The sequence below is a fragment of the Oncorhynchus kisutch genome, linkage group LG24 (assembly GCF_002021735.2).
Source record: "Oncorhynchus kisutch isolate 150728-3 linkage group LG24, Okis_V2, whole genome shotgun sequence".
Taxonomy (NCBI): Eukaryota; Metazoa; Chordata; class Actinopteri; order Salmoniformes; family Salmonidae; genus Oncorhynchus; species Oncorhynchus kisutch.
The window spans coordinates 27,412,192-27,439,547 of record NC_034197.2 but is presented as its reverse complement, the minus strand read 5'-3'; the positions used below and the strand labels follow the sequence as shown (position 1 = coordinate 27,439,547).

General features: G+C 44.9%; 1 protein-coding gene across 2 annotated transcripts in view; it reads right to left on the bottom strand.

Moving 5' to 3' along the window:
• Positions 1-645: 645 nt before the first annotated feature.
• The window catches only part of LOC109869029 (FYVE, RhoGEF and PH domain-containing protein 3-like), a 137,626-nt gene continuing 110,915 nt past the window's right edge, over positions 646-27,356 (bottom strand). The window contains exons 5-19 of one of the 2 annotated variants that reach the window (XM_020458844.2): positions 23,072-23,161; positions 20,895-21,031; positions 15,470-15,626; positions 15,023-15,161; positions 14,235-14,293; positions 13,018-13,164; positions 11,276-11,380; positions 11,053-11,132; positions 10,847-10,877; positions 9,312-9,416; positions 6,978-7,031; positions 6,202-6,303; positions 5,916-6,050; positions 3,304-3,450; positions 646-2,278 (exon numbers count right to left, since the gene is read on the bottom strand). In XM_020458844.2, coding sequence (XP_020314433.2) covers positions 2,033-2,278; positions 3,304-3,450; positions 5,916-6,050; positions 6,202-6,303; positions 6,978-7,031; positions 9,312-9,416; positions 10,847-10,877; positions 11,053-11,132; positions 11,276-11,380; positions 13,018-13,164; positions 14,235-14,293; positions 15,023-15,161; positions 15,470-15,626; positions 20,895-21,031; positions 23,072-23,161 — 1,734 coding nt within the window. In that variant the 3' untranslated portion in view covers positions 646-2,032. The remainder of the gene's footprint in view (positions 2,279-3,303; positions 3,451-5,915; positions 6,051-6,201; positions 6,304-6,977; positions 7,032-9,311; positions 9,417-10,846; positions 10,878-11,052; positions 11,133-11,275; positions 11,381-13,017; positions 13,165-14,234; positions 14,294-15,022; positions 15,162-15,469; positions 15,627-20,894; positions 21,032-23,071; positions 23,162-27,356) is intronic. The other variant, XM_031803514.1, reaches the window with a different exon arrangement.

The window sequence follows — 27,356 nt, the reverse complement described above, 5'->3', positions numbered from 1 at the left end:
AATTTCTGTGTTCATGCAAGTGACTGACTGAACAAATCTTCACTTATCAGCATCTGCAATTTGGCAGTAGCACCAGACCGTGTTTTGAGAACGATAGATATCTCAGTTTCAAGGTCTCAACTTAGCCTCGTGAGGTATTGGTCTGTCACATGTTATAAACCAGTACTGGTCGGTCATATGAATGAAACAAAACAGTAATGATGAATGAATTATGCTAAATCATGCAAATAGAACTTGTCTGTGTATAGCCGTATTTAAGACAACTGCTGGGACTGCCCCAGCAGAGCTCCTGACAGATGTTCAATATGGTGCATTAAGTTGGTTGGAACCTCTCCAGCGCGCTGACAATAAACAAGGATTCATTTAAGATTGACTTTGAGTGTCCCTGTGTAAGAATTTCCACAACAATATACCTACTTGGAAAACATTGCATGAGAGCCAATATTCATACCGGATTAAACACTGTCATTAAGTTGGGGGAAAGAAATAGCAGAAGAAAGAAACCCATTTACACAGCCAAGGTCTTCAACAACTCAAAGTATGTCTGTGTGGGAGACAGGAGAATGAAATAAATATAGACAGAGATGAGAGAGAATTGAGGGAGAATTTAGGGAGAATTGTGAACACAAAATGACACTCAAAGGATCATGTTGGACAGTATGACATTGAGTGAGCCATATGTATCTTTATTGATGATGTTTTGACTACTTATCCATTGTGCACAACCCAGGGTTAAAACACGCAATACTGAGTCTGCTCACTTTACAGTACGACAAAGAGGAGAGGAGAGAGGGGCTGGCGTTTTCAGAGCACAGTATATAAATAGCAGTAAGTTTATACATGCACATAGAGATGACTAAACAATCTTCTGGTTCTTTACAAGCTGGTGCCAGGGGGTTGGGGGTAGAGGGGGGCAAGGCAGAACGCACAATCGTACAGTACTTGTATCGTTGCTAAGGTTTCTATCACATGACCAGATGGGGGCGAAGCAGGTAAGAGGGAGAAACAGGAAGTGGTAGTATATTCTCCTGGCCAAGGGGGCAGAGTGTATAGTGAGAGGAAGGAGGGAAAGAGCCCATCCATGAGACAGGGGGAGGAGTTGGGGGATGATAGTAAGTTGAGGGTGGGAGTGTTTGGGGGATGGCTGTGAGGAGTTGGGGGGCTGATAGTGGGGTGAGGGTGGGAGTGTTTGGGGGAGGGCTGTGAGGAGTTGGGGGGCTGATAGTGGGGTGAGGGTGGGAGTGTTTGGGGGGAGGGCTGTGAGGAGTTGGGGGGCTGATAGTGGGAGCATCAGGTGGCCAGCCACAAGCATTCGTTCACGTCTCTTAAGTTAAATGGATCTCTTTATACTAATGACACAATTTGGTATACATACTGTACAACCACCACTGAGCTGGCACTGGGACCACAGGGGTGGGGAAAGGTGGCGTCTGTGTCTGGGGTTCAATACGCTAACATTTAATAGTGAAATAAAACACAGGAGGAACACACAGACAGGTAGACAGACAGACAGACCAACAGGGGTTAATGCTTCACAACACAGTCACACAATGTACAACAAACTTCATTGTTTTATAAAATCATACAGGGTTCATCTTATAAATGCCTTCGGCTATAATACAAAACATATTAAATCAAAGAGTCTTCTGTTCTTCTTGAACTGCAGAGAACACTGAGAGAAATACAACGTAACCATGCATACAATGGTGTCGAACTGGTGGCACAAGTGTGTGTGTGCATGTGTATGTGTGTGTGCATGTGTATGTGTGTGCATGTGTATGTGTGTGTGTGTGTAAGCGAGAGAGATTGAGAGAGCCAGGGAAAGAGCGAGTCTGTGTGTGAATGTGTGTGTGTGTGTCTGGTGGAGGCAAGGGCAGGAGAGGAGACGATTCTTCCCTCTCTTCAAAGAAAACAAAACAAAATAAAAAAGTGCCAAGGTAAAGTGAATTCAAGTAATGTGTTCTCTGTCCACAGGAGAGGGGGCGAGAGGTGGGAAGGAGGGGGAGGGTCCTGTGGCCTCAACGGAGCCTCCCTATTGGCTCTTCCTGTGCTCCGTCAGGCTGACGGGAGTGACTGTGGTTGTTTCCCCGCGGGCGGCTCTAGAGAGAAGCTCCACCCACTGGTCCTGGACCTCTGCATCCTGGGCGCTGAACAGCAGAACCTGCTGGGAGTTACTCAGCCGGAACGCGTGTTTGAGCTCTGACTTCTCTGTTGCCGATGGCGCTGCCATGTTCACCTCAAACCCCGGGAGGGGTATGGCCCGTACCCCACGAGAGTCCTGAAGAGACACAACAAACAGGCCAATCAGAATCAAGAGGAAGCATAACAGTCCAGTGTTTCTCTCATTTAATGCAGGGGGCTAGATTGTATTTCATAAGGCACGTGCATAATCGCTCTCCTCTCCCCCTCCTCATTCCCCAGTTTCTATCTAATCATTAAATGCTAACAATCGTTCATCCTAATCTTCTGCCAGGGGATGTCAGCTTTCTGCCTGCCTGGGATTGTTGCAGAGATGGGATTTTGGTCACTAAAATGGAATGGGGAGAGCTGGCTACATTGACTGGTTTTTAGCCCTGGAGATGCCTGCACACTGCACCTATCCTATAAAGGACCCTGGTGAAGCACCCTCAGGAGTGGGGAGAAGTAGGTAAAGGTTTCTCCAAGCAACAGACACAAGGTCAGTTCTTTGGTTCAAATTCCACCTTGCGTACAGACAGTAGAAACATGCTGTACATTACAGGACATGAAAAGATTGTTGATAGCTACTTTACTGAGGAAAAATTAACTTACTATGATGTGGTTGTCCCACCTAGCTATCATAAGATGAATGCACTAAGGAAGTCGCTCTGGATAAGAGCGTCTGCTAAATGACTCAAATGTTAATGTAAGGTAAAGCACACATACAGACAGGTCTATACATGTGCCCTGGGCATGGAGAAGGGATGTAGACAAGACAGCGGTAGACAGGCAGGCAGGCAGGCAGGCAGGCAGACAGACAGACAGACAGACAGACAAAGACACTGATATAGACAGACACATGAAAAATACCCTCAGGAGAGAGACCCTCAGGTGTGACCCTCAGGAGAGGCCCTCAGGTGTGACCCTCAGGAGAGGCCCTCAGGAGAGACCCTCAGGAGAGAGACCCTCAGGTGTGACCCTCAGGAGAGAGACCCTCAAGAGAAAGACCGTCAAAAGACAGGCCCTCAAGAGAGACCCTCAGGAGAGAGACCCTCAGGAGAGAGACCCTCAGGACAGAGACCCTCAGGACAGAGACCCTCAGGTGTGTGTGAGGTTAACCCTTACCTGTCCGCTGGTCTGCAGGTACAGCACTAGAGGTTCAGTCTTGGTGACGGCCACCCAGGTCTTTGTCCAGCTCTTGCCCTTCTCCTGCACCTGCAGCTGGCCACACTGCAGACAGTTGTCCCCCAATAGAGACGGAGACACCTGCTTCTGGAGGGACAGAAACACACACAGAGTTAAAGGCACAATCCCAATGTTGATCCAGTGCAGTGGGAGCCAGTACTCACATAATATTCAGAGAAATACACTATATTTCAACCCATTAAAAAAACAATGTTTGGAACGGGAGCTCACTTTCATTATTTGCTCTACTCCTAATTCAAAGTGATGATCAGTGGTGCTGGAGCCCCGCTGTTACTGATGTGTTGCTGGAGCCCCGCTGTTACTGATGTGTTGCTGGAGCCCCGCTGTTACTGATGTGGTGCTGGAGCCCCGCTGTTACTGATGTGTTGCTGGAGCCCCGCTGTTACTGATGTGGTGCTGGAGCCCCGCTGTTACTGATGTGTTGCTGGAGCCCCGCTGTTACTGATGTGTTGCTGGAGCCCCGCTGTTACTGATGTGGTGCTGGAGCCCCACTGTTACGGATGTGGTGCCGGAGCCCCGCTGTTACTGATGTGTTGCTGGAGCCCCGCTGTTACTGATGTGTTGCTGGAGCCCCGCTGTTACTGATGTGGTGCTGGAGCCCCACTGTTACTGATGTGGTGCTGGAGCCACACTATTACTGATGTGTTGCTGGAGCCCCGCTGTTACTGATGTGTTGCTGGAGCCCCGCTGTTACTGATGTGGTGCTGGAGCCCCGCTGTTACTGATGTGTTGCTGGAGCCCCGCTGTTACTGATGTGGTGCTGGAGCCCCGCTGTTACTGATGTGTTGCTGGAGCCCCGCTGTTACTGATGTGTTGCTGGAGCCCCGCTGTTACTGATGTGGTGCTGGAGCCCCACTGTTACGGATGTGGTGCCGGAGCCCCGCTGTTACTGATGTGTTGCTGGAGCCCCGCTGTTACTGATGTGTTGCTGGAGCCCCGCTGTTACTGATGTGGTGCTGGAGCCCCACTGTTACTGATGTGGTGCTGGAGCCACACTATTACTGATGTGTTGCTGGAGCCCCACTGTTACTGATGTGGTGCCGGAGCCCCACTGTTAATGATGTGGTGCCGGAGCCCCACTGTTACTGATGTGGTGCCGGAGCCCTACTGTTACTGATGTGTTGCCGGAGCCCCACTGTTACTGATGTGTTGCTGGAGCCCCACTGTTAATGATGTGATGATGGAGATCAACTTTGAATGATGTGTTGCTGGAGCCCCACTGCTACTGATGTGTTGCTGGAGCCCAACTGTTACTGATGTGTTGCTGGAGCCCCACTGTTACTGATGTGGTGCCGGAGCCCCACTGTTACTGATGTGTTGCTGGAGCCCCACTGTTACTGATGTGTTGCTGGAGCCCCACTGTTACTGATGTGTTGCTGGAGTCCCACTGTTACTGATGTGTTGCTGGAGCCCCACTGTTACTGATGTGTTGCTGGAGCCCCGCTGTTACTGATGTGTTGCTGGAGCCCCACTGTTACTGATGTGTTGCTGGAGCCCCGCTGTTACTGATGTGGTGCTGGAAACCCCGCTGTTACTGATGTGTTGCTGGAGCCCCGCTGTTACTGATGTGGTGCCGGAGCCCCACTGTTACTGATGTGGTGCCGGAGCCCCACTGTTACTGATGTGTTGCCGGAGCCCCACTGTTACTGATGTGTTACTGGAGCCCCACTGTTAATGATGTGATGATGGAGATCAACTTTGAATGATGTGTTGCTGGAGCGCCACTGCTACTGATGTGTTGCTGGAGCCCAACTGTTACTGATGTGTTGCTGGAGCCCCACTGTTACTGATGTGGTGCCGGAGCCCCACTGTTACTGATGTGTTGCTGGAGCCCCACTGTTACTGATGTGTTGCTGGAGCCCCACTGTTACTGATGTGGTGCTGGAGCCCCGCTGTTACTGATGTGGTGCTGGAGCCCCGCTGTTACTGATGTGTTGCTGGAGCCCCGCTGTTACTGATGTGGTGCCGGAGCCCCACTGTTACTGATGTGGTGCCGGAGCCCCACTGTTACTGATGTGTTGCTGGAGCCCCACTGTTACTGATGTGTTGCTGGAGCCCCACTGTTACTGATGTGGTGCTGGAGCCCCACTGTTACTGATGTGTTGCTGGACTATGGACTGCAGACTATGGCCTGTGTGTACCACTTTTTGTCTCTATAGTGCGTGTGTGTGTGAGATTGAAAGAGGTGCACCGCGCTCTTTGGGGCTGTCTGGGCAGGGCACAGTCTTCTCTGCCATGCTGGGGTGACTAACAGGATTGTTCTGCTCTCTCCAGAGGCTGGCACTGAAACAATATGCCCACTGCCAACCTCTATACTCCACCCCCCCCCCCCCCCCAGACCTACTCTGGTGAGCCTTACACACCACATCTCCCTCCTGTCCATGTTAGCTGCTCAGCAACACTGTGCCATATACAATAAGTATTATGTGTGACTGTCTTATGATACTTGTGAGGGGAAGCTTCATTTAAATGAAGTTATATTCTACTATTTTCTATTGTATTCTATAAGCTGTGAGTCAGACGGTCCTCACCTCGGCTGTAGCTTTCCTCTTCATCTCTCCTGGGGCCCCTGCAGGCCCTTCAGGGACTTGGCTCGTCTCAAAGCATTCAGGACACAGTCGACACGTCTTGTTCTCCAACATCTTAGAGCATTTACCACAGATGGCCTGCAGAGGGAGGGAAAGAGAGAATGAGAAATGGAGGGAGAGAAAGATATTTAGACTGAAAATCAATCATACAAGACATCCACTGGCGAAAATGCAGCATACTAACTGCCTCCGCCCCCGCCCCCGCCCTCCTCTCCCTCTCTGTGCTCACCGCTCCACAGGCTTTGCAGTGGTGTTTGCGCTTGGTGAAGTTGAAGCTTTCGTTGCAGCCTTTACATGTCTGCTTCTCCTTCTCCTTCTTCTTGGAACTTCTCTGGAAAACAGAGAAACAAACAACGTATCAAAATCTGTCCAATCACAAGGTCATCTTATCTCAATGCATCTACGTAATGCTTAAGTAATCCTGAAATTGTTGGGTGAAGGGGAATATTTCCTTTCTATCTTGCCATTTCCTCACTCCATTTTCTCGCTCTGTTATCTCCCCTATTCTTTCCCTCCTCCATAACAGAAAAATGGAAATTAAAGTCGCTCCCGTTTCTCTTTCAGCTGCCAGCCCTTTAGCACAGATGCATTGTGGGAGGGAATGTGAAATCTACCCCCTGATCATGTCTCATCTTTCCACAGACACCTCTCACTGCTACTAGAGAGTGAGATAGTGATGCTATTGAGAGGACTGCCTACGATTTTACAGACTACTGTGTGGATTATAGAGCCACTGCCATTGTAATACCAGGCTGACAGACATTCAGGCTTTAGAATAGGAGAGATCAATGTAATTCTGGTTATGAACTCAGACAGACATTCATGGTACAATGTATTCACATTCTATTGCCCATTGTATGGGTTCTAGTATTATGCTGGGCGATGCCATTGGCACTGTAGCAAAGAGAGATCAATGGTCTTGAAATCCAAAGCTGAGTCCATAACATCACACAAAAGGTAATAGAGCCAGAGGAAATGTATTGTAATATGACTTTTGACACCTACCCTTTCATGCAGTCTTTCACTGTCTGAGTCTATGGATGTGGTGCTCCAGGGGCCCTGAGGAGAGCAGAACATGAATACAGGATCAGAGTGACATATTTAACCCTGGGAGAGATGTATGAGTTACATTGAAAGTACACCCCTTGTTATTACACAGATAGCACTTCATGTCAGGTGACAACAAACCACTAACAAAGCATTCTCCCACATTGCCAGAGAATGAGAACAACCCACTGAATATCCCCTAAAGCTGCAGTGTGTGTTTACTCCCACTAGATGGCAGCCACGCCTGAGAGAAAGACAGTAGTAGTCAGTCATGTGTTTCTAGTCTGGCCTGTGTCCAGGTTCTTGTGGGTCAGTCATACAGATAGATAGAGGAATCTCCCATCTTAGTATGGGCAGCACCATTAAGGACTTTCACAATTTTGAAACAGTTAACTAGTGGGACTTCCTATAGGTTAAGAATCACATCATTCCATCGACTTCACCAGGAGAAATTAGCCAATTCATTATACTCACCAGGAAATATTCCACAATTGCAGTTGGCAGTAAATCGCCTACTTTGGCTTTACAGCTGTTCAAACAACACACTGACAGTGTGCACCCTTTCAGGTTGTTTGCCAACTCAAAAAAGTTTATTATATACAGTACCATTCAAAAGTTTGGACACACCTACATTCCAAGGTTTTTCTTTATTTTTACTATCTTCTACATTGTAGAATAATAGTGAAGAGATCAAAACTACTAAATAACACATATGGAATCATGTAGTAACCCAAAAAAGTGTTAAACAAATTAAAATATATTTTATAGTTGAGATTCTTCAAAGTAGCCACCCTTTGCGTTGATGACAGTGTCGTACACTCTTGGCATTCTCTCAACCAGATTCATGAGGTAGTCATCTGGACTGCATTCCAATTAAAAGGTGTGCCTTGTTTAAAAGTTCATTTGTGGAATTTCTTTCCTTCCTAATGCATTTGAGCCAATCAGTTGTGTTGTGACATGGTAGGGGTGGTATACAGAAGATAGCCCTATTTGTTAAAAGACCACGCCCATATTATGGCAAGAACAGCTCAAATAAGCAAAGAGAAATGACAGGCCATCATTATTTTAAGGCAGGAAGGTCAGTCAATACGGAAAATGTCAAGAACTTTGAAAGTTTCTTCAAGTGCAGTCGCAAAAACCATCAAGCACTATGATGAAACTGGCTCTTATGAGGACCGCCACAGGAAAGGAAGACCCAGAGGATAAGTTAATTAGTTACCAGCCTCAGAAATTGCAGCCCAAATAAATGCTTCACATAGTTCAAGTAACAGAGACATCTCAAAATCAACTGTTCAGAGGAGACTGTGTGAATCAGGCCTTCATGATGGAATTGCTTTACAGAAACCACTACACCAATAAGAAGAGACTTGCTTGGGCCAAGAAACACGAGCAATGGACATTACATTGGTGCAAATCTGTCCCTTGGTCTGATGGGTCCAAATTTGAGATTTTTGGATGTCTTTGTGAGACACAGAATAGGTGAACGGATGAACTCAGCATGTGTGGTTCCCACCGTGAAGCATGGAGGAAGAGGTGTGATGGTGCTTTACTGGTTACACTGTCAGTGAATTATTTATAATTCAATGCACACTTAACCAGCATGGCTACCCCAGCATTCTGCAGCGATATGCCATTCCATCTGGTTTGTGCTTAGTGGGAATATCATTTATTTTTCAACAGGACAATGACCCAACACACCTCCAGGCTGTGTAAGGGCTATTTGACCAAGAAGAAGAGTGATGGAGTAATGCATCAGATGACCTGGCCTCCACAATCCCCTGACCTCAACCCAATTGAGATGGTTTGGGATGAGATGAGGACCGCAGAGTGAAGGAAAAGCAGCCAACAAGTGCTCAGCATATGTTGTAACTTTTTCAAGATTGCTGGAAAAGCATTCCTCATGAAGCTGGTTGAGAGAATGCCAAGAGTTTGCAAAGCAGTCATCAAGACAAAGGGTGGCTACTTTGAAGAATCTAAAATCTAAAATATATTTTGATTTGTTTAACTATTGTTTTTGGTTTCTACATGATTCCAAATGTGTTATTTCATTGTTTGATGTCTTCACTATTATTCTACAATGTATAAAATAGTAAAAATTAAGATAAACCCTTGAATGAGAAGGTGTGTCCAAACTTTTGACTGGTACTGTACACACTCTATATATATTAATATATATACACTCTCTGACCAAGCTGCAGTGCTCTCATATGAATATATATACACTCATCGTGCAGGTTGACTCATGGCTAGACAGACTGACAGGCAGTCAGACAGACAGGCAGGCAGACTGACCGGTGAGTCTGGCGTGTGGTCTTCCTCCCGGGAGAAGGAGCTGTTGAAGGCTTTGTTAAAGGTCTCACTGTTCTGCTTGTGTCTCTCTATGGTGGCCAGGATCACCTGGGAGTGGAAGGGACGGGGGACAGGGAGAGCAGAGAGGGATTGAACGCTTTATAAAGGCCTGTAGTTACATACGGCCATCATATTCTTCACCGGTTTATAATAAAAGTCAAGAGGCGGTGACAGAGAGAAAGTAAAGCAACAGATTTTACAACAGTAACATTCCTACGGCAATCTACAGCCTCAAGGAGACAGAGAGAAAGAGAGAGAGACCTAAACATCAGCGCCACAGGTAACTTCCACAAAGCTGTGAACGAGCTGAGAGACAAGGCCTTCTGTGCCATCAAAAGGAACATCGAATTTGACGTAACAATTACGATCTGGCTAAAAATACTTGAATCAGTTAAAGAACCCTTTATGGTTGTGAGGTCTGGGGTCCGCTCACCAACCAAGAATTCCCAAAAATGGGACAAACACCAAATTGAGACTCTGCATGCAGAATTATGCAAAAAGATCCTTTGTGTACAACGTAAAACACCAAATAATGCATGCAGAGCAGAATTAGGCCGATACCCAATAATGATCAAAATCCAGAAAAAAGCCGTTAAATTCTACAACCACCTTTACTGTTAATTTTTATTGTTTATTTCACTACTGTTTATTATCTACTTCACTTGCTTTGGCAATGTTAACATATGTTTCCCATGCCAATAAAGCCCTTAAATTGAGAGAGAGAGAGAGAGAGAGAGAGAGAGAGAGAGAGCGAGAGAGAGAGAAAGGGGGCCTCTGCCTGACTAAGTAGGAGAGAGGAGAACAAAGAGAGAGACTGTGCCTGGCTGTAGACTGGACTGACCCTGCTATACACTGATGACATCATCCATGACATCAGAGGGCCAAATGCATCACAAACCTCTGATCCAGCCCAGTGGTCTGCGTCAGAGACCGCACTATCTATTGCACTAAACAGAGAGTGTGTGTGTGTGTGTGTGTGTGTGTGTGTGTGTGTGTGTGTGTGTGTGTGTGTGTGTGTGTGTGTGTGTGTGTGTGTGTGTGTGTGTGTGTGTGTGTGTGTGTGTGTGTGTGAATAATGAGCTCTGTATTCATATGTGAAAAAAATAGACAGTGTATGTACGTGTGTGCAATCTTTGTTCCCCCCTCTTCAAAGTCTCTTGTGACACCACACATTCCCTGTGTCTTCAGATTGCTGAATGGTCCTTCCAGACCTTTCCACATACCCAGCCCCCCTGCCTGACACACACTCCTCCCCTCCAGTCTATTAGCCTTTTTAATCAGCTTTAGTCAGCTTTAATGGGCTAAATGAGCTATAATGAGAGGAAAACAATTCCCCAACTCACAGAATGTCAGTGTGGAGGAAAGCCTCCCTAATACTAATTACTGTCCATAATACACTGAAACTGTGGGGGCACAAATCCTTCTGCAAACCCTCTCATTCCATGTTAGTGTGTTTCTGTCGAGATGGTATTCCTTACCTGTATCCAGTCTTCCTTTTCCTCTGCCGTGCTGAAAAGCAGAGGGAAGGTTTCAACAACAGTATTAACTGCAACACATAACACCAATATTAAGGCTCTCTAGCTATAAATACTACTATGTATTCTAGCTGTGCCTGAAATGTTGTGTCCCATTACAAAAGGCTCAGTTCTACAGTTGTCCCATGTAACCGGTCCTTAGTTCTTACCTGGCCTGCAGCTCTAGTGAGCGCTGCTTGCCGATGATGGTGAACGTGAGAGGGAGATTCTGCTTCACATTCTCCTGAACCTGAAGACACAGAGGAGAACAGTGTCACTTTACCTCTATCCTAATGTAGCAGGCGTAAAAATACGCCCAAGTGGATTTTCCACATCCGGTTTTCAGCAGAAAAGGACGCTAGGTTGAATTAGTTGTATCCTTGCTTCCATTACCTCCTTCCTGATCTCCATCCCTGCGATGTCGATCCTCTCTCTCACACTGAACTTCTGACCCATCAACCTCAGCTTGGGAACGCAGTACAGCACCATGTTATTAAACTGCATCACAGAGACACAGGGAGCGAGAGAGAGGGGGAAACAGTATAATAAACAGATGAATACACAGACTTTGATATGTGAATAGTTTCAGGAAACTAGGCATGTGTCGCACGTCACTAATTCACAGGAGTGGAATTTGAACGTAAACATAATTTTTTTAATCAAAATGTGTTTTTGGGTGGGAATGCCTTCTGGAACATGTGAACTTTCATGTGCCTTAATAACAAAACTGTACCCCATCCATAAATACAAATCAAATTGTGAAAATACGAGCTTAGTTAGTTTTGCCACAGAAAAAGACAGGAACTTTCCAGCTAGCCATGATTGGCTGAGATAATCGATGGGCTGGACATGCCGGGAGATGAGTTTGGATTGGTCTGCCATGTAGCATGCATCTGTCGATAACGTGATCTGTTCCATATGTGTTGACAGTCCTTTCTACCACACCGTTTTTGATAGATATAATGTTAGCCTTCAAGAACTACTAAAGTTTTGCTACTTTTCTCAACAACATTGATGCCCTGAATTTAGCAGGTACTATCGACAGATCAGTTAGAAAAAATGATGCCACGGTCAGTGTGAACCAGTCAGAGTGACTTGACACAATGCTGCCCAAACAAGATGTAGCTACAAACAAAACGGAGTTAAATGTTTCCCGTGAAGTGTTAATCCATGTATACGGCGGGTAAGAGTCTAAATATATTTTCAGATATAAGTTTCTAATTTAGTCAGAAAGTCATTTTTAGTTAAAGCATACAGTTAGTTAGCTAGCAAACGTTAGCTTTTCTGTAGTATATTATTCGAATCAGAAACCATTTGCATTGCTAGTTATAGCCTAATGTTAGCTAGCTAACATTTAACCTAGTTTGTTAGCTTTAGCTACCTGCAGATTGATACTACAGCTATTATGACAATGTTTGTATTGGTAGTACTGTGAGTTGGGATTATGCCAGTTATGCCAGTTCATTGTTTAGCTAGCTAGCTACATGTCTAAACAAAAGACTCAAAAGCCAGGTGTGTCTGGGGGAGATTACGGCCATCTATTGTATTTCATGAACATGTGGACATGTCTAGACAATAGTGACCCATCCACTTAGCTCGATGTGGCTGGGGGGTGGTTAAAGCATTTCCATCATATATTTATAACAGATTTTTATCGGGACACTTCCTGTTTTTGATGTTGCTACTATGGAAGTAACCACTTCACTGTAACATGTACACCTTCTGTATCCTGTGCATGTGACAAATAAAGTTTTTTGATATAGAGTGTGTTTACCACATGGCTTCAAATGTGAATCCTTAAAGAGATGGGTGGGGCTAAGGCTTAAGAGGGTGTGAACGATGCTGAATGGGTGTAGACAAAGAAGAGCTCTCCAGTAGGTGTACCAAAACATTCAAGTGCCATTTTCTCAAAAGTGGTGTTACAAGTTTATCTACTTTCAAAGCAGAATTACTTTCCATTGTTCCTCAACTGCAGTATATGATATACCATTTTCTAGCTATGAGTCTCTACTTTCGTCCAATGTAAAAAACACAATTTCAAATGTTGCTACATAAGACCGAATCGAGGAGGTCGGTCACATATAGTAATCCCATTCCTACACATGTTCTTCATTCCAGCTCCTCCTGCCACTCACCAGGTAGAGGTATCGGTCCTGGGCCGTCCCATTCTTGGCAGACATCTTCTTGATGTGTCCCTCCTTGATGAGTTCGTTGGCTGGGTTCACAATGTCCTCCTCTCCCCCCAGTCTCTCATAGACCTCCAGCAGTTTGTTCATCTTCTCCTGAGGAACACCATAGATGAGAAACGCAGATAAAACGATGCATGAATATAAGTCAGTGGAGCCTTAAAAAAGCTATTGAACTAAAATGGTTGAGGCCGCATTAGACGCGCTAGAGGACAAGCCACACCAGGGGGCAGAAGTGCATCAAAGCAGGGACCGAGAGACTGAAAAACAACTTCTATCTCAAGGACATCAGACTAACATTGAGTGGCTGCTGCCAACACACTGACTCAACTCCAGCCACTTTAATAAGGGAAATTGATGTAAAAATATATCACTAGCCACTTTAAACAGTGCTACTTAATATCATGTTTACATACCCTACATTACTCATCTCATATGTATATGTGTATACTGTACTCTATATAATCTGCTGCATCTTTATGTAATACATGTATCACTAGCCACTTTAAACTATGCCACTTTATGTTTATATACCCTACATTACTCATCTCATATGTATATACTGTACTCGATACCATCTACTGCATCTTGCCTATGCCGTTCTGTACCATCACTCATTCATATATCTTTATGTACATATTCTTTATCCCTTTACACTTATGTGTATAAGGTAGTAGTTTTAGAATTGTTAGGTTAGATTACTCGTTGGTTATTACTGCATTGTCGGAACTAGAAGCGCAAGCATTTCGCTACACTCGCATTAACATCTGCTAACCATGTGTATGTGACAAATAAAATTTGATTTGACTTGATTTGAAGTGGGACTGTGTGTGTGTGTCTCAGAGACAGCTGTCACTCTTCTGCAGACTGTAAAACTAGTGGCAGGAAACAGCAACTTCCTGTCTGTACTAAACCAACCAGGGCCCTCACAACCTCCCTTCTTCCCTCCATACCTCCCTAATTCTCTCCCTCCCTTGCTACCTCTCTCTCTCTCCTTCCTTCCTTCCTTTCTTCCCTCATATACTGTTGTGAGCTACAGCACCATCACCTTAAAAACCATAAAAAGTAAGACACATGTCAGAGAGAGATGGAGAGACAAGGTGTTTCAAAGTGATGGAGAGGGAGGGAACAGAGAGGACTCCAAACAGAAGAAAGTAGAATTGTACCATTTTCCTGATGGCAGCATTGGAGTGGTTGGCTGCTGTGGATATGAGCTCCAATGCCTCTGTAAAACACACACAGACAGACTGTTAGACCTGTCTACAGAACCTCTACATAACTATGCATCAGGCCTACATTTGGCAAAACACTTAACTGAATACTCTGTTAGAAATCGGCTAGTGTCCAACCTTTCACTGCAGCCAGCCTGTGCATCATCAGACTATGGGCCTATTGTAAATTACCATACATCAAACACACACAATGAACACCTCAAACAGTGTGTGTTTGTGTTACACAGACAGGGAGATAAAGTGTTCGTCCACACATACCATTCATGTACATTACCCAACATCAAAGACACACATGATCCATTAATTGCACGCACACACGCGCACACACACACACTGCATTAAAGTGACTGTAAGCCAGAGGAGCAGAGCACTAATGTGGGAGTGCACCTGCAGCAGCCATCTTAATCACAAACTACATAAACAGAGCTGACTTTCCCCTCTACATGACCAGGCCTAGGAGCGCAGGGCCTCACAGAGACAGACTACTGACCCACAACACTGGGCTTTGTAGGCTTTACCTAGACACTACTTCAAACAAGGACAATGTACAGTACAAGGTTATAGTAAGGTCACAAGACATAGAGCTTGTAATGGGCCCTAGTTTAGGAAGGTTAGTGAGGGACAAACAGATCAACCTCAACCAGATAAACCTAAACCTAGACAAACAGACAAACAGAAGGACAGACGGACACAGACACAGGCAGACAGACACACAGACGTACTCTCTGTGTCTTTCCTGTCCAGTGCATCGTCAGGCAGTTTCTTCAGATAGTCCTTGAGCAGGAGTTCATAGCGAGGGATCCTCTGAACAGGCTCCAACATGTGGTGCTGGAGAGTCAGGTTCCCACACACATCCTGCTTCTGTACAGATAGTACACACACAGTACTGTTAATAGGCCTACTGTACTGTAGGTACACAACACACAGTGCAGCGATAACAAAGACATACTTTACCATACATACACAGGACGGGAGGATGGGCTGGTGGTGATGGCTGGAGTGGAATCAGTGGAATGGTATCAAACACATCAAACATGGTTTCCATGTGTCTAATGCCATTCCATTCGGCTCCGTTCCAGTCATTATTATGAGCCGTCCTCCCCTCAGCAGCCTCCACTGAAACACGCACGCACACGTGCACACACACACACACACACACAAACACTTACTTGTATATTCTGGACCACACTCTTGAAATGTGATGACCGTTGGCTCCAGGTGCTGACCAGGTCCATAGCACGGTCAAAGTTCTTCACGTACTCTCCGTACATCTTCATAAAGGGAGCCAGCTTCTGGAGGATATCTCCTATACGTGGGTTTGAGTCCCTAACACACAGAAAACACACACACGCGCGGCTTAAAACTAAGCCAACGCTCAAAACTCTCATGGTAGATTTTCATGTGTTTATGTACTCTGAACACATATGTTACAATGTACTTACAGTATACCTAAAGTACACATTTCATTCAATGTCAAATGTAGAATATGGAATTCAGGAAATAGTAACTACAGTACATGTACTGTATAAAGTAGGGCATCCACTCACTGCTGTACAATGTAGAGAAAAACAGGCCAATTCAAGATAGTGCAATGAAATTAATGTAAACACCTTGTTTTCTTTGCTCTATGTCATTATAAATAACATATAATTAATCATTAGATTGTTCTCTACATTGTAATAACACTATATATACAAAAGTATGTGGACACTTCAAATTAGTGGATTCAGCTATTTCAGCCACACCCATTGCTGACAGTTGTATAACATCGAGCACACAGCCATACAATCTCCATAGACAAACATTGGCAGTAGCATTGACCTTACTGAAGAGCTCAGTGACTTTCAAAGTGGCACTGTCATAGGATGCCACCTTTCCAACAAGTCAACTCCTCCAATTTCTGCCCTGCTAGAGTTGCCTCGGTCAACTGTAAGTGTTGTTATCATGAAGTGGAAACATCTAGGAGCAACAAAAGCTCAGGAGGTAGGGAACCGAAACCATGGTACAGGGTGTTGTCACGCCCTGATCTGTTTCACATGTTCCTGGGATTGTCTCCACCCACTCCAGGTGTCGCTTATTTTCCCCAGTGTATTTATCCCTGTGTTTCCTGTCTCTCTGTGCCAGTTCATCTAGTATGTTTAGTCAAGTCAACCAGCGTGTTTTTCCCGTACGCCTTTTCTGTCCTGTCCTGACCTGACCCCTGCCTGGCTCTGGACTACTTTCCTGCCTGCCTGATCTTCCTGCCTGCCCAGACCTTGATTCTGCCTGCCCTTCAGTGCCGTTTGGACTCTGATCTGGTTTTGACCTTTTTGCCTGTCCACAACCATTCTCTTGCCTACCCCTTTGGATTAATAAACATTGTAAGACTCCAACCATCTGCCTCCCGTGTCTGCATCTGGGTCTCGCCTTGTGCCTTGATAGGTGGATGAGTTTACATATAAAATGATGCAAGGTTTATGACTGCGTGCTTTTCAGCAAAAATTATTGTCCAGAAGTCTTGCCACCAACAAAATGTTGAATATTTGGGGCATACAGTCATCGCAGCTCTGCAGATTTTGTTGTGAGGATACAGAATCAATTGTTTTGGTATTGCCCTCAGGTAGCCTGTTTCTGGTCTCAGGTTCAGGAAAGGCTGAAAAAGCATAACATGAATCTAAAATTGACACTAGAAATAGCATTGCTGGGAGATCTGGAGAGACCTGGTCAGTCAATTACTAACACTATTAGTACAAGTATGTATCTTCAACTCGCAATCTGTGGATTCCATTCGATTAGATAGATTTAAATCTATTTTAAACATCACAACATAGTTGAAAGATACTGTATATGGCGTAGAAATCCGAAGAGGGTGGCAAGCAGAGCTAGGTGGGATGGGCTGAGGGTGACAAGCAGAGCTAGGTGGGATGGGCTGAGGGTGACAAGCAGAGCTAGGTGGGATGGGCTGAGGGTGACAAGCAGAGCTAGGTGGGATGGGCTGAGGGTGACAAGCAGAGCTAGGTGGGATGGGCCGAGGGTGACAAGCAGAGCTAGGTGGGATGGGCTGAGGGTGACAAGCAGAGCTAGGTGGGATGGGCTGAGGGTGACAAGCAGAGCTAGGTGGGATGGGCTGAGGGTGACAAGCAGAGCTAGGTGGGATGGGCTGAGGGTGACAAGCAGAGCTAGGTGGGATGGGCTGAGGGTGACCAGCAGAGATAGGTGGGATGGGCTGAGGGTGACCAGCAGAGCTAGGTGGGATCGGCTGAGGGTGACCAGCAGAGCTAGGTGGGATGGGCTGAGGGTGACCAGCAGAGCTAGGTGGGATGGGCTGAGGGTTACCAGCAGAGATAGGTGGGATGGGCTGAGGGTGACCAGCAGAGCTAGGTGGGATGGGCTGAGGGTGACAAGCAGAGCTAGGTGGGATGGGCTGAGGGTGACCAGCAGAGCTAGGTGGGATGGGCTGATGGTGACCAGCAGAGCTAGGTGGGATGGGCTGAGGGTGACAAGCAGAGCTAGGTGGGATGGGCTGAGGGTGACCAGCAGAGCTAGGTGGGATGGGCTGATGGTGACCAGCAGAGCTAGGTGGGATGGGCTGAGGGTGACCAGCAGAGCTAGGTGGGATGGGCTGAGGGTGACAAGCAGAGCTAGGTGGGATGGGCTGAGGGTGACCAGCAGAGCTAGGTGGGATGGGCTGAGGGTGACCAGCAGAGCTAGGTGGGATGGGCTGAGGGTGACCAGCAGAGATAGGTGGGATGGGCTGAGGGTGACCAGCAGAGCTAGGTGGGATGGGCTGAGGGTGACCAGCAGAGATAGGTGGGATGGGCTGAGGGTGACCAGCAGAGATAGGTGGGATGGGCTGAGGGTGACCAGCAGAGATAGGTGGGATGGGCTGAGGGTGACCAGCAGAGATAGCTGGGATGGGCTGAGGGTGACCAGCAGAGATAGGTGGGATGGGCTGAGGGTGACCAGCAGAGATAGGTGGGATGGGCTGAGGGTGACCAGCAGAGATAGCTGGGATGGGCTGAGGGTGACCAGCAGAGATAGCTGGGATGGGCTGAGGGTGACAAGCAGAGCTAGGTGGGATGGGCTGAGGGTGACCAGCAGAGCTAGGTGGGATGGGCTGAGGGTGACCAGCAGAGCTAGGTGGGATGGGCTGAGGGTTGGGAAATGGAATTGGAGACAAGTGGGACTGGAGTTGCTGTGCGGGGGATAGAATGACGGGAAAGATACAAGTAAAACAAAACAAGTCAAAATAAAACAAAACAAGTAATCAAAAAGGAGAACCAAGGCACTTTTCATATAATTAATTAAAATACTTTTATTTGTATGGAATTTTCAATGGAAACAAAGATTTAAAACGAATTTCAGCTGCATGACCTTCGTAAGCAGCGCTTCCCTTCCTTTTTTCTAAAACAAAAAGTAAGTTTGAATGACACTGAGGGGCAACATTGTTACATCTAATGCTTGTTTGCCTGATGCCATGCAGGTGTTTATACAGGTGTACACATGCATATACACACACTCATTCAAAACGCACACACGCACACACGTGCACATACAGGGACACACACATGTAAATAGTGCCATACATGCATTGAAATGTATTCAGTTGGCCTTCTGTTAGGATTTTTGTTGTCTTTAGTTTTCTGCATTGTTGTTTTATGTTTTCCTTTGTCTTTGTCTTTTCTGTCTTCTGTTCATTTTGTTGGTTGTTGGTGATTTGGGGGATGGGGGCTTGGGGAATGGTGATTTGGGGGATGGTGATTTGGGGGATGGGGGCTTGGGGAATTATTTTATTTAGATTTTTTAATCTCGGTGGGACGGACTATGGGGGGGTTCTCGGATGGCTGAGGGGCAGCTCTCTGGAAACTGTGGGGGGGATCTTGAAGGGCTGGTGGCCTGGCAGTTGGGAGCTTAGGCCAGTGGCTGATAGGTAACTGGTTTGGGTCACCGTTTTTGGCCTTGTGGGAGATCTGTCGACGTGCCCTTGAGCAGGGTGTTGACCCTGGTTGCTTCTGTGCGTCGCTTTGGATGGAAGTCTGTTAGATGATTGAATGTAATGTAAATGTTGAGCCGCTTTACTGCAAGTAGATTGTATGTGCTGAAATGTGTAATGTGTAAAAACCGTCTCTCCTCGGGTTGCAACACTCACTACCGAGCTCCAAACAGCCTCTGGAAGCAACGTCAGCACAAGAACTGTTCGTTGGGAGCTTCTCAAAATGTGTTTCCATGGCCGAGCAGCCGCACACAAGCCTAAGATCGCTATGCACAATGCCAAGTGTTGGCTGGAGTGGTGTGAAGCTCACCGCCAGTGGGCTCTGGAGCAGTAGAAACATGTTCTCTGGTGTGATGAATCACGCTTCACCATCTGGCAGTCCGATGGACAACTCTGGGTTTGGTGGATGCCAGGAGAACGCTACCTGCCCCAATGCATAGTGCCAACTGTAAAGTTTGGTGGAGGAGGAATAATGGTCTGGGGCTGTGTTTCATGGTTGGGCTAGGCCCCTTAGTTCCAGTGAAAGGAAATCTTAATGCTACAGCATACAATGACATTCTAGACAATTCTGTGCTTGTAACTTTGTGGCAATAGTTTGGCTTTTTCAGCATGACAATGCCCCCGTGCACAAAGCGAGGTCCATACAGAAACGGTTTATTGAGATCGGTGTGGAACAACTTGACTGGCCTGGACATAGCCTTGATCTCAACCCAAATGTGTGCGCAAAAATCTGAAAGAAATACGCTTTCAGAGCGTATGGAACATTTCTGGGATCTTTTATTCCAGCTCATGAAACACGGGACCAACACTTTACATGTGGCATTTATATTTTTGTTGAGTATAGTTTTGTATTCAGTGGATTTCATTTCGAAAAGGCCTTTATTTTCACAACCTGCAGCCATTAGTTAGCTTGTCAGTTGAGTTGTGAAGTTAGTTCTATACAACAGTGACCACTTGTTGATCATGCCTGTAATGATATTCCATTCACTCTAAACATGCTACGTTCTTACAGTAAATCGTCCATAACCTTTGAAGCATATATGTTAGAGATATGGGGTTTGGACTATTGTTTTTCTAGCGGAATTTGTATAAATCTTGAATGAATGAATAATTTTATGGGTGAACACCGTATATAATGTGTGCAGAATGCAACAGGTGGAATCCCTCTACATCATTTCTGAAGGACCAAATAATCTCCAGACAGAGAGAGACTGGTGTTGGCACACACACACACTGCAGATGAAGACAAGAGGATAAAGCCCCCATTCTACCAGCCCGGCACGCACTCACACAACCCCCCACTGAAACCCACCTGTCAGAGTTCCAACACACACTCTGACTGCACACACACTGACTGCACACACACTCACTGCACACATTATCACTATCCAGTAATGAGAGAGAGAGAGAGAGAGAGAGAGAGAGAGAAAGAGAGAGAGAGAAAGAAAGAGAGACAGACAGACAGACAGACAGACAGACAGACAGACAGACCTGAAACCTGACATCACATTACTGTTGTTTGTGGGAAACTAAGCATCCTATTGCGCAGGGAGTCTTACTACTGCAAATGCTAATAGAATGTTATTGAAACCCTATTGCAACATTGGCCCTGGTCTCCTCACCATTCTCCAGTGATGCGGGTCTTGAGCTCAGGGAGAAGAAACTTGTGGTGGAAGCAGTAGATGGAGGAGATGTTGGAGAAGATCCCTGTTATCACCTCCTGAGGGATTCCAGCTTCTGTCAGCTTAGTGCAAAATACCTACAGACAACAGGAAAGTAATGGTAGAAATGATTAACATATTAAACACATAGAAACTTGACTTACTACATTACTATAAATAATAAAACAAACCATGGGCTCTTCGACCTAATAGTATTTTACAGAGGGATGTGTATGATGATCTCTCGACAACACCAGGTCCAAAACCTTTCACCTTCCTGTCAGTCAACCAACCACTGGCCTGTTTGAACCTTTGTTCCCATGGAAACCGGTACCACCATGAAGAAGCAGAAGCTTGACAAAAACAGGAAGCAGCTCCGAGGTTAGCCTAATGCCTTTTGTCTGTAGTCATGTAGAGTTGAAGTCGGAAGTTAACATACACTTAGGTTGGAGTCATTAAAACTTGTTTTTCAACCACTCCACAAATTTCTTGTTAACAAACTACAGTTTTGGCAAGTCGGTTAGGACATCTACTTTGTGCATGACACAAGTCTTTTTTCCAACAATTGTTTACAGACAGTTTATTTCACTTATAATTCATGGTATCACAATTCCAGTGGGTCAGAAGTTTACATACACTAAGTTGACTGTGCCTTTAAACAGCTTGGAAAATTCCAGAAAATTATGTCATGGTTTTAGAAGCTTCTGATAGGCTAATTGACATCATTTGAGTCAGTTGGAGGTGTATCTGTGGATGTATTTCAAGGCCTACCTTCAAACTCACTGCCTCTTTGCTTGACATCATGGGAAAATCAAAAGAAATCAGCCAAGACCTCAGAAAAAAGTTGTAGACCTCCACAAGTCTGGTTTATCCTTGGGAGCTATTTCCAAACGCCTGAAGGTACCACGTTCATCTGTACAAATGATAGTACTCAAGTATAAACATCATGGACCCACGCAGCCATCATACCACTCAGGAAGGAGACGCGTTCTGTCTCCTAGAGATGAACATACTTTGGTGTGAAAAGTGCAAATCAATCCCAGAACAACAGCTAAGGACCTTGTGAAGATGCTGGAGGAAACAGGTACAAAAGTATCTATAGCCACAGTAACACGAGTCCTATATCGACATAACCTGAAAGGCCGCTCAGCAAGGAAGAATTCACTGCTCCAAGACCGCCATAAAAATGAAATGCCAGACGACGGTTTGCAACTGCACATGGGGACAAAGATCGTACTTTTTGGAGAAATGTCCTCTGGTCTGATGAAACAAAAGTAGAACTGTTCGGCCATAATGACCATCATTATGTTTGGAGGATAAAGGGGGAGGCTTGCAAGCCGAAGAACACCATCCCAACCATGAAGCACGGGGATGGCAGCATCATGTTGTGGGGGTGCTTTGCTGCAGGAGGGACTGGTGCACTTCACAAAATAGATGGCATCATGAGGCAGGAAAATGATGTGGATCTATTGAAGCAACATCTCAAGACATCAGGAAGTTAAAGCTTGGCCGCAAATGGGTCTTCCAAATGGACAGTGACCCCAAGCATACTTCCAAAGTTGTGGCAAAATGGCTTAAGGACAACAAAGTCAAGGTATTGGAGTGGCCATCACAAAGCCCTGACCTCAATCCCATAGAAAAGTTGTGGGAAGAACTGAAAAAGCATGTGCGAGCAAGGAGGCCTACAAACCTGACTCAGTTAGACCAGCTCTGTCAGGAGGAATGGGCCAAAATTCACCCAACTTATTGTGGAAGGCTACCCAAAACGTTTGATCCAAGTTAAACAATTTAAAGGCAAAGCTACCAAATTCTAATTGAGTGTAGTATGCAATCGTCTGACCCACTGGGAATGTGATGAAATAAATAAAAGCTGAAATAAATAATTCTCCCTACTTTTAGTCTGACATTTCACATTATTAAAATAAAGTGGTGATCCTAGCTGACCTAAGACAGGAATATTTACTATGATTAAATGTCAGGAATTGTGAAAAACTAAGTTTAAATGTATTTGGCTAAGGTGTATGTAAACTTCTGACTTCAACTGTATGTGACTGTCACCCTCAACAACAACAAATGAAAAGGTCTCTACTATGATAGGAAGACCAGCGGTGTATCTCACAAGCCATATGTGTGTTTACCTGGTCCAGGAGGTTGAGTCTCTTGACGTAGGCCTCCTCAGTGTGAAGGAGCTCTCTGGCGATGTTCAGTAACCTCTGGGTCTCTGAGCACTGAGAGACAGAAGAGGACACACACAGTCAGACACACCAAACCATATTATAGCTATAGAATCCACTCAACTACACAAACCTGCACCTCTATCATACACGACACATATGTCTCTGAGCACTGAGAGACAGAAGAGGACACACACAGTCAGACACACCAAACCATATTATACTTATAGAATCCACTCAACTACACAAACCTACACCTCTATCATACACTACACATATGCCTCTGAGCCTATGACCTTTGAGAGAGAATATCAGAAATATTAACACAAACACATTTGCGTTTAGACCTGTTGGTGAAAGCAACAGAACTCTAACTAGTAAAAACATACAAAGAAAAGAGTTATCTGAAATGGGGATGTTCGCTGGCACTCTTTTCATCTCAGTTATTGATTGAAACTTGGCCAACCTTGTACTGTGTCAGCGTATGTTGTAGTCTTAAATTTGTCAATTTTTTAGATTTAGTCTAGTCTAAAATATCATTAAGTCTTGCTCACATTTATGTCTTTTGAATAATGATTTAGTCTAGTTATTGTCAAAATGACGAAAACAGTGGTCCACTTCAGTCAACTAAATGCCCTTTCCTTTCAGTCATATTTTAGTGAGAAAAAGGAAGGAACCCGCACACTGCTCTTGATAGTATCACTGATCTTTAATAAGCTTTACGTATCAGAGCTTTGAAAAGCCCTTACGAAGGCCGTGAGGCCGATACGTAAAGCTTATTAAAGAGCAGTGATACTATCAAGAGCAGAACTGTTACCATTCACCTGCAAAACAAGATGTGCAAGTGCCTTTTGAATTAGTCATATTTTAGTCACATCACATTTTTATTGCCTCATTAACCTATAGCAAAAATAAATCACTCTCTTCCATATGCATAAACATACATTGTCCTACCAACATATTTTTCTGCATAACATCCTACTCTCTTCCCAACAGCAGAAAGATGACAAACAGACAGCATATAAGAATATCTGAGAATTATCTGGCGAGAGAGAGAAAGAGAGAGAGAGAGAAAAAGAGAGTGTGAGAGAAAGATAGAATGAGAGAAATAGAGAGTGAGAGAGAGAAAGATAGAACGAGAGAAATAGAGAGAGAGAGCAGCAACATTTTGGCATAGTAAGGGTTGCACCTCTGACAGTCGGTTGTGTCATTGCCATTGTTATCAACATTCCACAGACACCGCAGCCACATTGTTGCAAAACGTTATCGAACATTGCAGATAGAAATTCTATGAATAGAGCCAACGTTATTCCTTATTCAACTTGTCAGAGAGTCATGTTTGTTCTACATACAGTGCCTTGCGAAAGTATTCGGCCCCCTTGAACTTTGCGACCTTTTGCCACATTTCAGGCTTCAAACATAAAGATATAAAACTGTATTTTTTTGTGAAGAATCAACAACAAGTGGGACACAATCATGAAGTGGAACGACATTTATTGGATATTTCTAACTGTCTTTTAACAAATCAAAAACAGAAAAATTGGGCGTGCAAAATTATTCAGCCCCCTTAAGTTAATCCTTTGTAGCGCCACCTTTTGCTGCGATTACAGGTGTAAGTCGCTTGGGGTATGTCTCTATCAGTTTTGCACATCGAGAGAATGAACATTTTTCCCATTCCTCCTTGCAAAACAGCTCGAGCTCAGTGAGGTTGGATGGAGAGCATTTGTGAACAGCAGTTTTCAGTTCTTTCCACAGATTCTCGATTGGATTCAGGTCTGGACATTGACTTGGCCATTCTAACACCTGGATATGTTTATTTTTGAACCATTCCATTGTAGATTTTGCTTTATGTTTTGGATCATTGTCTTGTTGGAAGACAAATCTCCGTCCCAGTCTCAGGTCTTTTGCAGACTCCATCAGGTTTTCTTCCAGAATGGTCCTGTATTTGGCTTCATCAATCTTCCCATCAATTTTAACCATCTTCCCTGTCCCTGCTGAAGAAAAGCAGGCCCAAACCATGATGCTGCCACCACCATGTTTGACAGTGGGGATGGTGTGTTCAGGGTGATGAGCTGTGTTGCTTTTACGCCAAACATAACGTTTTGCATTGTTGCCAAAAAGTTCTGACCAGAGCACCTTCTTCCACATGTTTGGTGTGTCTCCCAGGTGGCTTGTGGCAAACTTTAAACAACACTTTTTATGGATATCTTTAAGAAATGGCTTTCTTCTTGCCACTCTTCCATAAAGGCCAGATTTGTGCAATATACGACTGATTGTTGTCCTATGGACAGAGTCTCCCACCTCAGCTGTAGATCTCTGCAGTTCATCCAGAGTGATCATGGGCCTCTTGACTGCATCTCTGATCAGTCTTCTCCTTGTATGAGCTGAAAGTTTAGAGGGACGGCCAGGTCTTGGTAGATTTGCAGTGGTCTGATACCCCTTCCATTTCAATATTATCGCTTGCACAGTGCTCCTTGGGATGTTTAAAGCTTGGGAAATCTTTTTGTATCCATATCCGGCTTTAAACTTCTTCACAACAGTATCTCGGACCTGCCTGGTGTGTTCCTTGTTCTTCATGATGCTCTCTGCGCTTTTAACGGACCTCTGAGACTATCACAGTGCAGGTGCATTTATACGGAGACTTGATTACACACAGGTGGATTGTATTTATCATCATTAGTCATTTAGGTCAACATTGGATCATTCAGAGATCCTCACTGAACTTCTGGAGAGAGTTTGCTGCACTGAAAGTTTTTTGTTAAAAAAGTTTGAAATATCCAATAAATGTCGTTTCACTTCATGATTGTGTCCCACTTGTTGTTGATTCTTCACAAAAAAATACAGTTTTATATCTTTATGTTTGAAGCCTGAAATGTGGCAAAAGGTCGCAAAGTTCAAGGGGGCCGAATACTTTCGCAAGGCACTGTAGCATTTTTCTATCTGAACCTTCCAAAATGTTGTGTCCAGCTGAACGCGCACCAGGTTGTTAGCTATACTGTAGCTAGCTAATGAGGTAACATGACTGAACAAGGTATAGCCTTAACAAACTGTCCGGTCCGCAAGTAGCCTAGTTTTAGAATGGCCCGCAATATGCTTTATGGATGTAAAATGCGGCCCGCCAATGCACAATAGAAATTTAAAAAACGTAGCGCCGGTATTTTGGGTCATATCTTTTGAACGTTAAGGGCTCAAATTACCTTGAGGAAAACAGTGAGACTTGGCTATGTTGGCTACAGAACCTGGCTATGAAATCCAATGGGTTAACTGGGAGGGTTGAGCAAGACTACAATTTCAAACAGCCTTTCTAGACTCAAGGGAAAGAAAAATATAGCTAGACTGTTGTTTTACTATTAAACACTATGCTATTGTTTTTAATTTTGTAAAGCTGATTGTGGTTCTTAACCAGCGAAAAGGTAGCTAACTAGAAGGCTGGTGGTGACTGGTTAGCTATGGGGAAGCAAGAGGGTTGCCTGCACAATGTGTATAATCTGAGGAGACGAAGCAGAGCCTGTCTGCTCACACGGATCGCTTGCTCCCCCGCAGCTCACCAGCCGATGTAGGCTGTGTGTGCCGAGTGTGGCCCATCCTTCCCACTGCTGAACAGAACTGTGCTGCGCATCTGTGCTGCTAATATCAAATGTGCTTATCACTGAAAAGCTCTCAATCTCTCCAAAAGCTCTTGTCCATTTAGTAGTCAGATTTTAGTGACAGAGATAATCATCTTTTAGTCAATTGAAATGAAATGAAAAAATGTCTTTAGTTATAGACCTTTCTGGGTCTATTTAGTCAGTTAAAGTCTCATCAATTGCCACTGGAAAATTGGTGTTTGACGAATATTTTTGTCACTTTTTTGTTAATGAAATGAACACTGGCATGTTGCAGTAATCAGTCATCAGTTCTGGTTTACTGAGAGCTGATTTAGTCACCAATACTGTGTTTACTAGTGGAGCTGAGATGACATGTAAACTGCTGCGGATGTGTATTCAGTTTCACGACTTCACAGGTTCTAGAACAGAGATGAACATAATGGGTGAAATTACATTCCTGGACTGACAGTGACAGGGACCAGATGTACTATATTGTGACATTGTGTTTTGTAACAGCTGTCTGGTACACACACATCATCACACACACAACCAGGAAAGGAGAAAACGGTGAAACATACTGTACAGACACACTATACAAACAAAAGTATGTGGACACCCCTTCAAATCAGTGGATTTGGCTATTTCAGCCACACCCTTGGCTG